Source organism: Lissotriton helveticus, chromosome 9 (genome assembly GCF_964261635.1).
Source record: "Lissotriton helveticus chromosome 9, aLisHel1.1, whole genome shotgun sequence".
Lineage (NCBI taxonomy): Eukaryota > Metazoa > Chordata > Amphibia > Caudata > Salamandridae > Lissotriton > Lissotriton helveticus.
Window position 1 is genome coordinate 880,196,821 of NC_136070.1, and position 18,027 is coordinate 880,214,847.

At 42.1% G+C, this 18,027-nt stretch overlaps 1 protein-coding gene across 1 annotated transcript in view; it reads right to left on the reverse strand.

Moving 5' to 3' along the window:
• Positions 1-405: 405 nt before the first annotated feature.
• LOC144781949 (cytochrome P450 2G1-like) overlaps positions 406-18,027 on the reverse strand; it is a 436,288-nt gene continuing 418,666 nt past the window's right edge. The window contains exons 8-9 of the mRNA XM_078661040.1: positions 1,899-2,040; positions 406-1,690 (exon numbers count right to left, since the gene is read on the reverse strand). Coding sequence (XP_078517166.1) covers positions 1,497-1,690; positions 1,899-2,040 — 336 coding nt within the window. The 3' untranslated portion in view covers positions 406-1,496. The remainder of the gene's footprint in view (positions 1,691-1,898; positions 2,041-18,027) is intronic.

Consider the following 18,027-nt stretch of genomic DNA (forward strand, 5'->3'; position numbering starts at 1 on the left):
CTACTAGGAAGTTTAACTACTTGTCTCGCAATCTTTTAGAGTCCATATTCCTATGGGACTTTGTGAGAACCACATTTATTGCATTTACTCTCATGGGTCAATGTATCATGACTACTCCCTATACTCAACTATGGTGATGAACATATCATTTGATGTCTGTTATGGTTTTTATAGTAGTAATGCTTTATGAAGACAGTTTGAGCTTCATGCAAGTCCAACAAGTGGGAGTACAGTTAAGAAGGGGTCATAAAATAGTTAATTATCTGATCATGAAAGTACCAGAACTGTATAAAAGTGTGCTACTTGTTAGCCAGTTTAATCCATAACTAACAATTTTAATAGTATGTAACAACGCCTAAAAGAAAATCATTACATAACAGATATTCAAACCAATAATGCCCCAAATGTTCTCATTGATACTTTTAATGGTACATATTGCATCTGAAATCAATAGTTTTTTGCATTTATAATCTCATCTGTCACATTGAGTGTGAAGTCAGGAACAATGCATCTTGTGTGCACTTTCTGGTTTCTAAAGCTAACCATATTGAAGAAATTTCAGTGACTTCTCTGTTTTAATTCATAACAGTTACTCTTATTAAATCTATGTTTTACAGTAGCAATTACATAAATCTACATGCATATTTTTTTTCAGCCTTTGTGGCAACAGTTTCTCCACTGATGAAACAGGGGTGGATAAATCCAAGGTGAAGGAAATTTCCTTTCCAAAATTGGTGAATCTCTTGTATTTATACCCATTGGCAGAGAAAGCTCTGGGCGAACAGATGCTGATAAGTCGTTTTTAGAAATATACTGTGATGGTGGATACGTATTGTCATTGTACACATATATAGCCTTCTTAACATGCTGGGCAGCATTTCCCTTCAAATTAGTAATGCTATTAATGCCTTGTTTGGGAATTTCTTCTAACCTTTATGCTGCAACTTTTTTGTGGAGGTAACTATGAAGGATATATCAGTGGAGGAACTAATTAAGATCTTGGAGTTGATCTAGCAGTAGTTTTGGTATTTCTTCTAAATTGCTTTACTACACGTAAGGTTGAGCTGTCTGAGGTAAAAGCTGCAAAACTGCCACCTTTAATATTTACCATAAGTTATCATCATAATCAGGCCCTCTAATAGTTTGAAATCCAATAACTGATGGGTAATTGCACTACTAGGAATAAGTTGGAGTTGCATCATGTCAGTTATAACAGGGCTTTAATTTTCCTCAATACATTGTGAAGTAAGCTGTTTATGGTACTCCATGCTAGATAATTTTTAGGTTGGGGTCATGTGGCACAAGTGGCCTATTGACACAATTTGTGAACACATTACCTGACTTTACAATTGTTGCATAGCATTATCCTCCTGATCCAAAGGACTCCAAGTTTGAATGTGTATTTAAACAATGATGAAAAAGAAGAAATCTGAACATTGAAGCACAGTGATCATTTAACTCTTGCCTTGGTTATGTGCCAGGTCACTGGTCCCCTCTTAATGTTCTCCTTGATGGGGTACAAAGAATAACTTATAAGGTGGTGGCATATTCTCAAATCCACTCTCTTTAGGTGTGAGATCAATGTCCTTGGGGTGAATTGGAGATTTTAAGTTGAAATTCTGCAGGATAGTGGTGAGGAAGATAAAAATCTCTGTTTGAGCCAGGCTTTGGCCAAGGCAAATTCGCTTACCTAAAAATAAATAAATGATAGGTTTTAAGACAAGGAGATGAATAAAATTCAAGGAAAATACAGAGTGGAATCATACGAAATGAGGCAAGAGCATTACAAAAGGCTTGTATGAAACTGACAAGAGCTACACAGTGTTTGCTTACTTAAGAAAAAAGGACGGTACATAAGAAAGCACTATTGTTGTGGGCAAAATATCTTATATTATTACCAATAAAGAAAGGTGCATAAGCATTAGGTTTTTGAAAACCTCCATTCTTGTCCAAGAAGTTCTCTGGGTTGAAGTTTTCTGGGTCTTTGAACTGTGATGGATCCTTTAGTACAGTTGTCAGGAAAGGCATCACATCTGTTCCCTGTAGAGTAAAGACAACAAAGAATAGAACAATAAAGTATTTGACCTCTCCTGTTTTGGACATTTGCATTTTGGTCAAATTTCCCTAGCAGACTAGTATTAGACTCATTGAAAGCTTTGAACTATATTCCACATATTATACTTTTCAAAGATTTGAATCTAATTGTGTATGCATCATATACTTCTGCAACCTGCTAGTCATTTGTTTATATTTGTTTATATTTATTTCAGAGTATTTGATGTAATGCTGCTAGATCCCAAAATGTGACAGACTGACTAACAGCACAAGTCAAAAGAGAGGATAGCAGAGTTTCCACTAAGCATGGGTGGATTTTGCGGATCCATGATCCGCGGATTTGCGGATTTACGGATCGTGGAACCGCAAAATCGGCGGATTTGCGGATCCGCGGATTTGCCCTGCTGCAGTGCTGAATGAGTCACTGATTTTGAGCTTCAACTAGTTCCAGCGACCATGTGTGTGTTACTATGCAATCGCCCCGAGGGGCGCAGGGGTCCCTTGGGTGAGCTGTCCATCATAGTGGGTCAATGACGGGAAGACGGTGCACACTGCGAGTGTGTGGGGGGGGGGCTTCCATGCGAATGCACAATCGTGCACTGCCGATTTTCGACGGTAGATTTGGGAAGAAGGCACACATGCCCAGCCTCGACGATGCTCACAATTGTTTTTGGGCTGATGAATGAGTCACTGAATTTCGGCTTCAACTAGTTCCAGCGACCATGTGTGTGTTACTATGCAATCGCCCCGAGGGGCGCAGGGGTCCCTTGGGTGAGCTGTCCATCATAGTGGGTCAATGGCGGGAAGACGGTGCACACTGCGAGTGTGTGGGGGGGGGGCTTCCATGCGAATGCACAATCGTGCACTGCCGATTTTCGACGGTAGATTTGGGAAGAAGGCACACATGCCCAGCCTCGACGACGCTCACAATTGTTTTTGGGCTGATGAATGAGTCACTGAATTTCAGCTTCAACTAGTTCCAGCGACCATGTGTGTGTTACTATGCAATCGCCCCGAGGGGTGCAGGGGTCCCTTTAGCTCCTGGCCACAGGAACAGCACGAGGATTGCGCTCGTGAAAGTCAAGGATGCAAAGGCCTCTATCCAGCATCACAGGCACAGCTGATTTTCGACGGTAGAGTTGGGAAGAAGGCACACATGCTCAGCCTCGACGACGCTCACAATTGGTTTTGGGCTGATGAATGAGTCACTGAAGTCACAGGAAGGGCCTGTTGTAACTATTTTACGATGGCGCCGGCAAGCTGCCAGCGCCATCCTAAAATAGTTACAACAGGCCAGCCAGGCTTCAACTTTTGCCCCCGGAATCCGCCGCTCGCGGATTTGCGAATTCTCGGCAAATTCGCGGGAGTTCGCGGATCGCGAATTTACCGAAAATTCGCAAAATCCGCGAGCGGAACGGATTTTCCGCCCATGCTTAGTTGGCACCATAGGTACAATGGTTAGAACAGAGAGTCCTGAATATAAATTGTGGTTTAAATCAGTGCATCCATAGGACAATTATTAGAAGAAATATTTGTGGTCAGCAGTGATTTATTATGAATAGAGCAGTTGTACTTAATGAAAGTACTCAAGATATATGCATTTGTAAAAAAAAAACAATTGAAGAGACTGAGGATGTGGTTAGTTAGTAGTTACATAATATTAAGTCATATGTTTGTATTATGGTAACAATTTACCATGTTTAGTCTAGTAGTGTCGCAGCTGATGATTTTGCTACTGAAAATTGAATGAAAAAATACCCATTTACAAAATCTCACAACCAAAATACATAGTATCAAAATATGGCCAACTATATACTTTAATGAAAATCCCAAAAAATGTTGGTTACAAAATATGAGGCCATATTATGATGTATGGCAGATCGCCACTAACAGGCCATTGGTCAGTCCAACATCCGAGGTAGCAGTCCAACCACTGGATCGTGTTACAGGTGGTTGGAGTGCATCGGGCGAGGGGAAAGACTGTTTCTTTTGACAGGCTCAAGATGTCCATCGGGGCAGCTGTCTTAGCCTAATCCCTACAATGGAGGTGATGTCTGCGCAGACACTGCTGTATGTATTAGGATGTAAGTTTCTGACAGCCTTTTCAAGGCATTCAAACTACCATAAAATGACTGTCAGAAAGTGACTTTGTGGACCCCAGCAGGAGCACCCGTCACCTGTGGGCCTCTGCTATGTAACCCAGGGGCACATGTGCTACTTCCACAAACATCAATTCAGCCTGTACCAGGCACCACATGGTGCCTGGTAGAGGATACATGGATGATTAAATCAGGCCATTTTCTACTGTGACTTGTGCTGTGGCCCTTTCATAGGCCACAGCACAAGTCACAATAGAAAATGACAGTGGTACCATAATTGGGCTGTCGAGGACGCCAAATGCTTGTCAGATGGTCTGGAGCCCAAAACCATGCCATCATAGTAAGGCCTATTGCATACGAAAATATTGATTCTAAAAAACAGATAACTATAATCTTGAGTTTCAGAAATATTAACAAAAATATATTAAACCAAAATTTGATATAGAAATATTGAGTAAATAGAAATAATTATATATATATATATATATATATATATATATATATATATATATATATATATATATTAGTGATCAAGGCGGCAGGAGCCTGTCGAAACGCGTCTAAGCAGAAACTGAAAAGGAATAAATACGTTTGAATTGAAACTCACGGAGTCAGCGCCTTCTTTAATCAGAAGATTGGTTTGGTAAATAATATATATATATATATATATATAAATATATATGACATGCACCTTTTTATGCATTAAATAAAGCAGCATTAACTTAAAGACCGACTCTGGCGCAATTTGTGCTCTGCGTACCTGTCTGTGCGTGAAGCACTCTGGAGGCAAGTTGGAGTTTATATATATATATATATATATATATATTACCTACTGGCGGTCGCCAGTAGGTATATATAGTTAGGATTTTTTCTCTATGGGTTTTTTGAAAATTCTATGTCTAATAACTTTGGCGTTTGTGGACGGAATTGGCTGCAATTTTCAGGAAAATGGCACATTTTGTTTCTGAGCAGCCCTTGAAAATTTGGGGGGGGTTCGTCCAGTGGGGGCCGAGAAAAAAGGGGGGTCCCAAAACGTGTTTTTAACATTGAGTTTTCCATAGGGCGGTTGGCCTCACTTTTAGCCCGAACGGCTGAATGGATTTGCACGAAACTTGGCAAAATTGTAGGGACTGGTAGCCCGATGTGCCTTTTGTAGGTCTCAATATATGTGCTCCAGTGGATTTTGAGAAATTAACGTTTAAAAAAAGATATATATCTGTAACAGCGGACCGGTTAGCGCTCTGGTTCGCGGACTTTTCGCGCAACGGAGCTTTGTGAAGCGAAGCTGATTGGTTCTCCGGCGTCTGTCAACATTCCAAACAGTCCGTAGCGGCCGCCATCTTGTCTCTCGGTAGGATCGAGAGACAAGAGGAGGTCAAAACAAAGGGGGAAATAACTATAAGGGGGCATAGTAGATCCTCGCTGACCCCCTAGGTTTGATGTGGAGGTTTTAAAAGGGCCCCGCGGGGCAAAAAAAAATAATAAAAATAATAATTGAACGGCTGAATGGATTTGCACGAAACTTGGCAAAATATTAGGGACTGGTAGCCCGATGTGCCTTTGCTAGGTCTCAATATATGTGCTCCAGTGGATTTTGAGAAATTAACGTTCAAAAAAAGATATATATCTGTAACAGCGCTCCGCTTCGCGTAACGGAGGTTTGCGAAGCTGATTGGTCATTCTGTCACTGGGCTATAGTTGGGCTACATCTGGCTGATATTTGGGCTACATTTGTTTTTTTGTGTGTCTGGCGGCCATCTTTGGGCTACATTGGGCTACATTGGGCTTCATTGGGCTACATTCGGCTAATTAGCAAATAGCTCATCGCAAACTAGGAATGGTAAAGAATCGCTATTTATTCCTTAAAGTTCGCTATTTAGGAAATGCAAATAACTTTGATGATACATATGGCGGTTCATCTCTAACAAGATAAGAAGCATAGGGATAGATTTATGATGACTGGCGCATCACCAGGGATGTGTTAGTCATTCTGTGCCGCTGTTCCGTCACCTATGGTGTGCTGCATTTACAATGCGGCGCATCACGGGGCAAAAACAGCACAGATGCGTGATGTATCTGTGCCGTAAAGGTGGCGCATTGCTGGAGTTGTATCGCAAGTGTGATGAAGGTCCAGCAAGGGTCGGGGGTGCCCCTGTCGCAGGGTTTCTGTTCTCACACAGAACTGTGGACAGAGGATTGGAACCTCGGCGAATTAGGGTGTCCCAAAACTCACGTTAGTAATCAAAAACTATTTAGCAAGCTAGGTACAGTGTCACATTGGATATAACAAACTCTCAATGTTTAGACAATCCAGAATATGAACTTATAGTACCTCAGGATACGTGGAACTCATGAACAGTCGGTCGTTATATATTTCTTAGAAACCAGAACATGGAGTTAAGAAGAACACATGTGTATTTGAAATGTTTATTTACTAATGCCGTCTTCTCAGGCGTAGTACCTTAGATAATAAAAGTACACATATTATCAGTAGCAAAATTACCAGCATAGTTACTAGTACATAAAAAGTGAATGGTGATAGTATGTTAACATGCTGTAAATGAATAAGAGTTAGCAACACTTATAAGCAGCCGCGGGCCGTGGAGGGAGTTACGGTGAGGCAGGGAGGCGGGGAGGGGGAGAAGCAGGGTGGAGAATACAAGTACACATATTATCAGTAGCAAAATTACCAGCATAGTTACTAGTACATAAAAAGCGAATGGTGACAGTATGTTAACATGCTGTAAATGAATAAGAGTTAGCAACACTTATAAGCAGCCGCGGGCCGTGGAGGGAGTTACGGTGGGGCAGGGAGGCGGGGAGGGGGAGGGGCAAGGTAGAGAGGGCTCCACCCTGCTTCTCCCCCTCCCCGCCTCCCTGCCTCACCGTAACTCCCTCCACGGCCCGCGGCTGCTTATATCTCACCCTCCCTAATACACATATTATATTATTTGCTAAGAAGGTCTCTTTGTGTTGGTTTAGGGCGTGTCCATACTTTAGTGTCTTAGATTTGAAGGAATCACATCAGCATACACCAGCTCTCTCTTCATGTGAACCGCATCAACTGTTGTGTATGTGTGTTCGGCAAAGCAATATAAAACCCGCCTCATGCCCAGAATTGGCAGAAGTTGCACTTATGTTATGAGTATGAAGTCGTGGAGATCAGACCTCATAACAATTCTGTATCGTGTTGTTCTTGAAACTTTAGCACTCGCTGTACAGATATAGTTTAACAAGTAAAGCAGATAGTAGACCAATAACATATTATTCTCATGTAAACCACGATGAACTACTAGGTGGAAAGCTAAAGCAACAACTAAATGTCGTGTGCAGAAGTTGCAAAAAAGGAAAAATGGCGTTTAAACCGGTAATGAGCCCATGCTAACTTAACACGGTGTAAAGATATCCAGGACCTAGATGACACCTCCTCATGATCCGGAAACGAACTGAATAAGATAATAGAAGTGCCATCTCATGAGAGCAGATTGCAAGTTTATATGTGGACGGTCCGCAAGGTAAAGCATTAAAAACTAGGAAAATTCAATGCTAAAGAAAAATAAAACAGCCAAGTACTTTATCGAGTCTTAAGCCAATAGGCAAGGTAAATAATAAAAACTTGACAATTAAGTCAATGAATTGTCAATGAAATGCTAGTACTCAGCATATGAAACATGAAAAAGGTCTATGACATAACTGTGTATGCAAAATAAGCTGCAACAGCCTCCAACAGGAAGTCACCGTCTTCATCCGAAAACAGTTCAGCCATCCAATTTAAAAGCGGAAAAGAACATACGTGCTCTCCCAGCACCGGATCCTCTATCACCATCAGAGGACAGCTCGGTGGGTTTTCAAGAAAGCTGTGTTCCAAGAAAGACTGTGCTGCCGCCAGTAAATTCCAGGGACCAAGTAGTCCATGCATCAATGCCACAGCCATAATCCTTTCGCCAGGACAAATCAACTCGTGAGTAATGATAGGAGTCATCAGCTGATTAAAGTCGACGTCAGGAGAAACCGGTCCGCAGAGACACAAATCAATGGCCCAATCGAAATCACAGGTCAGGCAGTGAAATACAGGCTGGACACAGGTGAAGTAGGAGAACCGAAAAGATAATCCATATGCCGTGCTTAATATCGCCAACGGCATTGTGCCATAATATTCTAGCATGCGATTGCGGAACAGTGTCAGCAGCTGCAGGGTCGGAGGTTGCATAGGAGGGACATCCATATTTAAAAATGTAAAAAAGCACAAGAGCGTCCGCTGGTAATGCAAGTAAAAATGCAATCCACGAACCAGAGTGGAGAAAATGGAATGAAAGGGAGCAGGGATGACTCCAAAGATTTTCTCAAATGAAGTCACGAGACCACTGGTAACAACTTTAAAAAAGTGTGCCAGGGATTTTGTGGAGGATGCGTTAAAGATAGTCGGAAACATGTTGCTGAAATTGAAAGGCAAACCTGTGTACGGGTGTTCGCTATGTGAAGTACGAAAGTTTCACGGGCCGAACTCAAGGCCACCTCTCTCTGAGACAAAAGAGCTCTTATTCTTGTCATGCCGTTGAAACGTGTCCCAAGGTTGGTATTTGTGGCCAGATTGAAAACTCCCTATGTTCATGTGTGGGAGGAAATAGAACATTTCTGCAGCAAATAACCCGTTCACTTACTGTTACGATAAAAGGAATACTTTTAATTAACTCAGAACAATCTTCATTATTGAGCATCAAATAACTACCATTTTCCAACAACTTGAACGTGGGGATGATAGCAGGAACTGGCGTGCCTTGCAACACGCAAGCCATATTTGGTCGGTGTTTGTTGCATGAATCGTGTAACTGTATGTGCCTACACATTAGTGAATGATCTGGCGTCTCAGTGCATTCCTCTCCATTCAGATAAACTTCTTGATCATCTTTGAAACATCTGTATGTGTATGGAAGCGACCAGACCTCATGGACAAAAGCACTACCTAAAGGTTCATAAAGACCTATTGGTATATATTTCATACAATTTGAAAACTTATATAAAGCAAAAGGCAGCGTTATTAAACCGTGGATAAGGCATGTTGCCAAAAAACCCGCAATCCTCTGCTGATGATGTCACTGAGCATGTCATGAATGATGTAATATGTGACATCATCAGTAGTGGATTATGGGTAATAGTATCTCTAGTTTACTCCCCTATAGCTGTCTTTCTTTTAACATAAGTGTGTGTTTCCTTCCCTTATACTTACTGTTTTTGGTTCGCTTCCAGTTCGCGTACCAGCGAGCGAACTAGGAAGCGAACTAAGAGAAATAGAGGTTGGCACAGTTCCAAATATTGTACCAATTTTTTAATAACGGGGAGGTAGTTCTGAAAAGAACTTTTTTTTTTATTTTTCTGAACATTTTTTTAATGTTTTTGAATTTTTCGGAACAGTTTTATATTTTTTTGGGTTTTTCTTGGAGGGGGCAATGAAAACGATTCATTGTAAAGGGCTCAACAGGAGCAACAAAACAAAAAAAAGAAGTATTTATTATTTTGGGCGTTTCGGACAAACTTGCATATGATAGTCAATAGCTCTGTTGATCAGAGTGATGCTTCTTTCTCCGTAGGAAATGAATCCATCGCAAAATACGCAGGTGTGTTTTACTTCACCAAATCTCATTTGTATATTTGGCACCATCTCCCTGCCCTCTGGTCCCGTTACTTCCGGTACAACAGATCTTCTGGCCATAATAGGGAGATTATCTAGGTCGTTCCGAAACTGTGCAGCACTGTAGTTGTTAGGATGCCACCTAGTCATATGGCGATGCATTGTGTAGTTTCCGAAACTGTATTTTTTGTCGGTCCCTCTGGACAGTCTATCTTGACATATAAGGCAAGTTACGTATCTTGCATTTACTTTTTTCTGACCTTTGGGAATTTTAAAAAATTGCCAAATGAAGTTTTCTTTCCGGTGAGACGTCTTGGGCTGCTCAGGCAAAAACTGCCTCTCTTCGTGCTCGTCCTCCTGTTCCTCTTCTTCTTCTTCTTGTTGAATTACAACTTGAGCAGGTGGTCCACTCTTCCTTGGATGTGGTGGAGGTGGTGGGGAAGCACCAGCTGAAGCTACTAAAGAAGCCATTGCTCAGTGATCACAAAGGGTCTTTCTCTCACAATGATGAAAGTCAGAGTGAGGAAAGAAGGAGGGATTTTCATCATTTGGGAAAAACAAGAGTTCTCAACCAATCAAAAGTGTTCATTTTAGATTATATTACCTAGTCTTACATCATTAGGAAACCAAAAGTGAAATGAACCAATGAAAAGTGTTATTACCAAGTCACATGACTTGCTGTGTTTACGTTAAGCGCTTTGCAGGGCCTCCCGGTTTGCTTCCAGAAACCTGCGCTTTGGCACTCGCTTCGCGTACCAGTTCGCTAACGTAGCACGTCATATGACGTATCACGCGACAACGTGGAACGTCATGCGGACGGGAGGCGTCACGATGTTGTTTTCTAACGCGGCACTTGCGGTAAAGAAACGTTTACCGGCTCGCGGTCTATTTCGCGGCATCAAGGTCAGCTAACGGGAAGCTTCCCGATTCGCGAAGCGGGAACGAAGAAAAAAAAATATTTTTAAAAAAAATTATTCATAAACATATAAAATATATTTTTGGATTTAAAGAAGAATACATTTTACAGCTACAGATATTAGCTGTTAAAAAACCAATGAAATTCACTGAAAAAACCATAGGTTATAGACCATATATAGTTAGGAATTAGCATTTACAAAACCTTGAAAATTCACTGAAAAAACCATAGGTTATAGACCATATATAGTCAGGAATTAGCATTTACAAAACCTTATTTTACTCACACAAAACCATTGAAATTCCATATATAGTTAGTTGCACTAACTATATATCGCGCATCCGCAATCCACTGCTGATGATGTCACATATTACATCATTCATGACATGGTCAGTGACATCACTGATGACATCACTGATGACAACATCCAGTGATTATGTGTTTCTGTAAAGTTTAAATATGTTTTACATATTGAAGAATGAGTGGATGTATAAGTGTCTGAATGAAGGTTTTAGTAGGTGCGTGATTGACTGTATGAGTGAGTGATTAAATGCATCTTACTGAATGCACGGGTTAGTGACTAAACTGTCTGAAAGTATGCATCAGTATGTCTGTTGTTGTGCAAGCTGCTGCATGTGTTGATCAGTAGCTATATAAGTAGCTATATGGGTTATTGATTGGTTGCACAAGTATTTGTATGGGAGACTGAGTGTGTGTATGGCTGGCTGGGAGGTGTGTGACTCTGTGCAGATCAATGTGTACTTGTATCAGTGATTCTATAAGAGAGTAAGTATGTGTTAGTATATGTTTCAAAAATGTAAGGTGTTCTGTGTTTAACTGTATAGATGAGAAAATGGAAGTGTGATTGATTCTTTTCAGGACTGACTAGGTGTGTGAGTAACTCCATGGATGAGTGGCAGAGTGTGAGTGTCTGTATAGGTGTATGAGTGCATATGATAGTGTTGTAAAGATGAGTGATTGTATGTATGAATGATTGTATGAGTGAATGTGTGTGTAGACATAGGAATCAGTGAGTGCGTATGTAGTAACTAGTATTGGTGTGTCAATGGTTTCAAAAATTATACTCTCTATTTAACACTGGGTGTAACGGAGGTTATATTAGAGTGTGAGGAGATGCATTGTATTATCACATGAATGATATCATCAGTGATGTGATCATTGATGTCAAGTGAGATGTCATCAGTGATGTCATTTGAGATGTCATCAGTGATGTCATCAGTGATGTCACTGACCATGTCATGAATGATGTAATATGTGACATCATCAGCAGTGGATTGCGGATGCGCGATATATAGTTAGTGCAACTAACTATATATGGAATTTCAATGGTTTTGTGTGAGTAAAATAAGGTTTTGTAAATGCTAATTCCTGACTATATATGGTCTATAACCTATGGTTTTTTCAGTGAATATATATATATATATATATATATATATATATACTTATATATGCATTCGCTCGTTAAGAAGTGTCTTTAATAAATTTCCTCCATGGTGTCTCCTACTGATGGCCTTTTCTTCGAGGAGGTTACTTTTGGATATTGTGCACAAGTGCCAGAATCGTGCTCAGAGGCCCCTGCATGTAAAGTCGGCCTTGGCCTTCTGGAGCTGCTTCAGCTGTGTTCTTTTCACCAAGGTATTGGTTTGCCAAGCCCCCTGTCCCTACTGGAAGATGGAGAAGGCGGTGAGGGAGTTATTCAACTCCACGCCGGGCGGGAAGCACTGTCTCCTGCCCCCGCTAAAACTACACCAGCCCGGGATGGTATGCGGTTCGGGAGACCCGAGGAGGAATTCGCAAGTCAGAGGTCAAAGGAAACATTCCTTGGGAGCTCTTCACACTCTCCTGATCACACGAACATTTACTTCGTCAATTCCCCCCCTGCACTTCTTACCTGGCTCCGGACATGGGATGCTGGGATTTGCAGTTCCTCGAGGTTTCGAGGAGTGCCACAGGTGTGCTGAACCATTACGGGGGGCGGGGCGGATACTCATCCAATCCGTGCGAAGCAGGACACTGATAGTGAGGCCAAAACCACTTTGACTGTTGCTGATAACATCGAGGGCGCTGATGAAGTCTAGATGCCGAAATGCATTCGCTCGTTAAGATGTGTCTTTAATAGATTTCCTCCATGGTGTCTCCTACTGCTGGCCCCTGCCTTTTCTTCGAGAAGGTTACTTTTGGATATTGTGCACGAGTGCCAGAATCGTGCTCAGAGGCCCCCGCATGTAAAGTCGGCCTTGGCCTTCTGGAGCTGCTTCGGCTGTGTTCTTTTCACCAAGGTATTGGTTTGCCAAGCCCCCTGTCCCTACTGGAATATGGAGAAGGCGGTGAGGGAGTTATTCAACTCCACGCCGGGCGGGTAGCACTGTCTCCTGCCCCCGCTAAAGCTACACCAGCCCGGGATGGTATGCGGTTCGGGAGACCCGAGGAGGAATTCGCAAGTCAGAGGTCAAAGGGAACATTCCTTGGGAGCGCTTCACACCCTCCTGATCACACGAACATTTACTTCGGCAATTTCCCCCTGCACTTCTTACCTGGCTCCGGACATGGGATGCTGGGATTTGCAGTTCCTCGAGGCTTCGAGGAGTGCCACAGGTGTGCTGAACCATTACGGGGGGCGGGGCGGATACTCATCCAATCCGTGCGAAGCAGGACACTGATAGTGAGGCCAAAACTACTTTGATTGTTGCTGATAACATCGAGGGCTCTGATGAAGTCTAGATGCCGAAATGCATTCGCTCGTTAAGATGTGTCTTTAATAAATTTCCTCTATGGTGTTTCCTACTGCTGGCCTCTGCCTTTTCTTCGAGAAGGTTACTTTTGGATATTGTGCACGAGTGCCAGAATCGTGCTCAGAGGCCCCCGCATGTAAAGTCGGCCTTGGCCTTCTGGAGCTGCTTCGGCTGTGTTCTTTTCACCAAGGTATTGGTTTGCCAAGCCCCCTGTCCCTACTGGAAGATGGAGAAGGCGGTGAGGGAGTTATCCAACTCCACGCCGGGCGGGTAGCACTGTCTCCTGCCCCCGCTAAAACTACACCAGCCCGGGATGGTATGCGGTTCGGGAGACCGGAGGAGGAATTCGCAAGTCAGAGGTCAAAGGGAACATTCCTTGGGAGCGCTTCACACTATCCTGATCACACAAACATTTACTTTGGCAATTTCCCCCTGCACTTCTTACCTGGCTCCGGACATGGGATGCTGGGATTTGCAGTTCCTTGAGGCTTCGAGGAGTGCAACAGGTGTGCTGAACCATTACGGGGGGCGGGGCGGATACTCATCCAATCCGTGCGAAGCAGGAAACAGATAGTGAGGCCAAAACCACTTTTACTGTTGCTGATAACATCGAGGGTGCTGATGAAGGCTAGATGCCGAAATGCATTCGCTTGTTAAGATGTGTCTTTAATAAATTTCCTCCATTGTGTCTCCTACTGCTGGCCTCTGCCTTTTCTTTGAGAAGGTTACTTTTGGATATATATATATATATATATATATATATATTACCTACTGGCGGTCGCCAGTAGGTAGTTATAGTTAGGATTGTTTTCCATAGGGAAATCGCAACATTCTATTGGGAATAACTTTGGCGCCGGTTGAGGAATCTGCCTGAAATTTTCCTCAAATTTGCCTCGCGGCGCTCCGCTCCTTCCCTGAAAGTTTGGGGGATTCATTAAGAGGGAGCTGAGATAAAAGGGGGTCCCAAAATGTCTTTTCCCCATGTTAATTTCCATAGGGCGGTTGGACTCACTTTTAGCCCGAACGGCTGAATGGGTTCCCACCAAACTTGGTAAAATTGTAGGGACTGGTAGCCCGATGTGCCTTTGCTATGTCTCAAGATATGTGCTCCAGTGGATTTTGAGTAATTTAGGTTAAAAAAAAATATATATCTATAGCGGCGCCCCGGTACGCGCACCGGGGAGCGCTCCGGGCGCGCCACGCGACTTGCGCACGGAAAGCTGATTGGCTCTCGGGTGTCTGTAAACATTCCAAACAGTCCGGAGCGGCCGCCATCTTGTGTCTCGGTAGGATCGAGACACAAGAGGTGGCAAAAACAAAGGGGGAAATAACCAAAAGGGGGCAGGGTAGACCCCCCTTGACCCCCTAGGTTTTATGTGGGGTCCATAAAAGGGTCCCGCGGTTGAAAAACATGTTTTAATTTTTTTTTGATTTTCGCGGGGGGAGCGCCCGGTACGCGCACCGGGGAGCGTACCGGGGAGCGTACTTTGGTGAAAAATAGTGAAAATAGTAGTGTAAAAAATCATTTTGAGTGATTAGAGGTAGGGTAGCTCTGAAAAGAGCTTTTGGGTTCTGTGGCTGTTTTAGGTACCTACAAGTACGTCCCATTCACACCCACCCACACCCACACGCACACAACCCCACACCCCCACAGCCACACACTGCCCACACATACCTTACACACGCACACCTCCACCCACACCCAAACACCCCACACCCCCACACCGACACCTTACACATCCACACCCACACCCACACACCCCACACACCCACACACACACACCTCAGCCCCCCAACACACACACACACACCCTTATGATGTTTTAAAATTGCACAGTATACTGTAAGTTTCACTTTATACTATAATATAAACATAATCATTTTGGTAGTACTTCATGAATTAGATATAAAAATGAATAATGTCTCAAACAATTTTTAATTATTAAATATTAATTTATTATTCTGAAGTTTCATAATTTAATAACACTTGCAACATTTCATTATGCGAAATCTCCTCCAAATTTGCACTGCATGATTCCATATTATCTAAAAAGTCTATGAATTGTTGGTCAAGAGACTCATCCAGGAAGTCAAATAAATCTTCTTCAACAATCTCTTCATCAGTTATTTCGAAATGAATCTGCTCATCAGTTATTTCGAAAGAAATATTGTTGGTCTGTGGTGTATCTTCCATTTTCTTGCTGTAAATTTCATAAGAAATAACTATATCAGTAGAGTTAGGGCACTGTTGGGTTTAAGTTCAGACAGGTAGTTCTGATTTTTTAACAGTGACTTTAACTTAGGGCAGTGTATGGTAACAGGCAGGAAGTAGAAATATAAAAAAGTGCCTGTGAATAAGCGTAAGTAAATTCATAAATATATAAGAGAAGCCTAAGTCAATCCATAAATATAACAGAGGAGCCTATCTCTATCTATAACTTTGGCAGAGGGACAGTAAATAACTATCAGAAAACGTTTTTACATATTAACTTGAAGTGCCCCTTACAAATTATCAACTTACTTTACAGAGAGGTGAAGAAGAAAAAATGCGAAAATCCTTTCAAGATGTACCTCAGGTAGTTGTAGTCAAAATGGCCGTGTTTCCCTCTCATTTTTCATTTATATTCATGTACATAACCAATCAAATGTCAGGAAAAAAAAGTAGAAAATGAAAGTAACATTTTAATTGGTTGTAAATTCTAACACTTCAGATGTGTTTTTGTCATGTAATTTACCTCAGGATATTTAGACAATGCTACAGCTCAAATGGCTCAATGGAATTAAACCAAATTTGGGAAAATGGTAGGGATTGGTATGTAGTAGGGCCTATTCTATATTTGGTGAAAGTGTCTCCAGTGGTTTTTATGTAAATTAACTTTAAAAAAAAATTTGGGGAGCTTCCCGGTGCGCGCCCCGGTACGCGTACCGGCAGCGCTACGGGAGTCCTCCATCTTGTGTTTCGGAAGAATTGAGACACAAGATGGAGGACAAACAACATTGAGAATGGGTAAAAGGGGGCACGGTAGACACTCCCTGACCCCCTAGGTTTTCTGAGGGGGGCTTAGGAGGCCAATATAGGCCCAAAAAACCTATTTTTTTCTAATTTTCGCGGGGGGAGCCCCTGGTACGCGCACCGGGAAGCGTACCGGGGAGCGTACTTTTGAGAAAAACAGTGAAAAAAGTTAGAAAAAGAAAATCATTTGGAGTGATCAGAGGTAGGGTAGCTCGGAAAAGAGCTTTTGGGTTCTGTGGCTGATTTAGGTACCTACAAGTAGGTTCCAATGCACAGTCTTATATTCAGGAGGAATATTCTATTCCCCTCATCTGGGAAGTGCACACCGTCTCCTCTGTAGATATCTTGCACGTTGTAACGCAAGTTGTAGTTGTATATTGAACCCATTCCATAGTCTCTCATGTAAGCAGAAACAGATTTATTCACATGTTTCCGTGCTTTCTCAAATTGTGGACAAAATTGGTTGGACCACTTCCATTTCTGTCTTTGGCATATATTGGAATATACCAAGGCAGTTTGAGGAAAAAGTGCCATCAATTGCTCAAAGTTGTCCTTTAAAAGCATTTCCAGACCTACCCCAGTCAAAGTGCCTAAGTCATTTCCACCACAGTGCAGAATTATGAGGTTAGGGTGTGGCAGATGCAAAAAGGTTTTCACCAATGGTATCAATTGATGACATCTCAATCCTCTTTGGCCAATCCATTTTATGTCTACATTTGGTAAGTCAAGGTTGTGAACATTTCTGGTAGCTGCATACCTTTGAGCCCAGTGGATGTAGCTATGTCCAATAATCCATACAGAATACATGGTAAGAGGAGGTTCTGGTGCAGGCAGATGAAGTGTGGGAATAAAATGGCAGTTGGAACAGTATGAGTTAGCAAAAAAAAAAAACTGTGGAGTTTCAGTGCTCTTCAATCACAAGCAATGATTGGTGGATTCAGATAGTTGAAAACTGGATTTTAGGGTGCATGGTTCTGTTCTGTGAAAGAAGCAATTTGAATGGTTAAGAAAAAGTCATTTAAAGAAAGATTGCAGCGGATAAGCTGGTGTATTGAGAGGTCAAACATCCTTGCTTAGTTCATCTGCAACATTGTAGAATAAACTTTTAACCCTGAGAGCTCAGTGAGGAGGGAGTTGCTATGGTAACAGGTAGAAAAGGCTGAGGGGGGAAGGGTGTTGGTTTGAAAATAGAGAGGGAAGAGTTTTGATTGGTTATCATGTGCAATATGTGTGTAGAATTAGAGGTTCTCTGTGCCATTCATGGTTGCAGTGCCTGGAGTACATACCTTTTGCTCTGCTAAAGAAATATTGGTGTGTGTGTGTCTGACACTGTTTTCAATCTCCTAAAGCATTTGTAAAGGTGAGTAATGATTCATTTAATATACATAGAGACTTGTATACTCTATGGAGAAGATTTGGAAGCAAATTGTAGTTTTTTAATGTTGCTTTGTGTCATGCTTTTTGATAATGCTTGGTAAAAAGTTTTTACTGCATAGAGGAATTGTATTTTGTAAAATTGTGAAGTTTCAGTAGTGACATGGAATGCTTGTACATAGGACCTG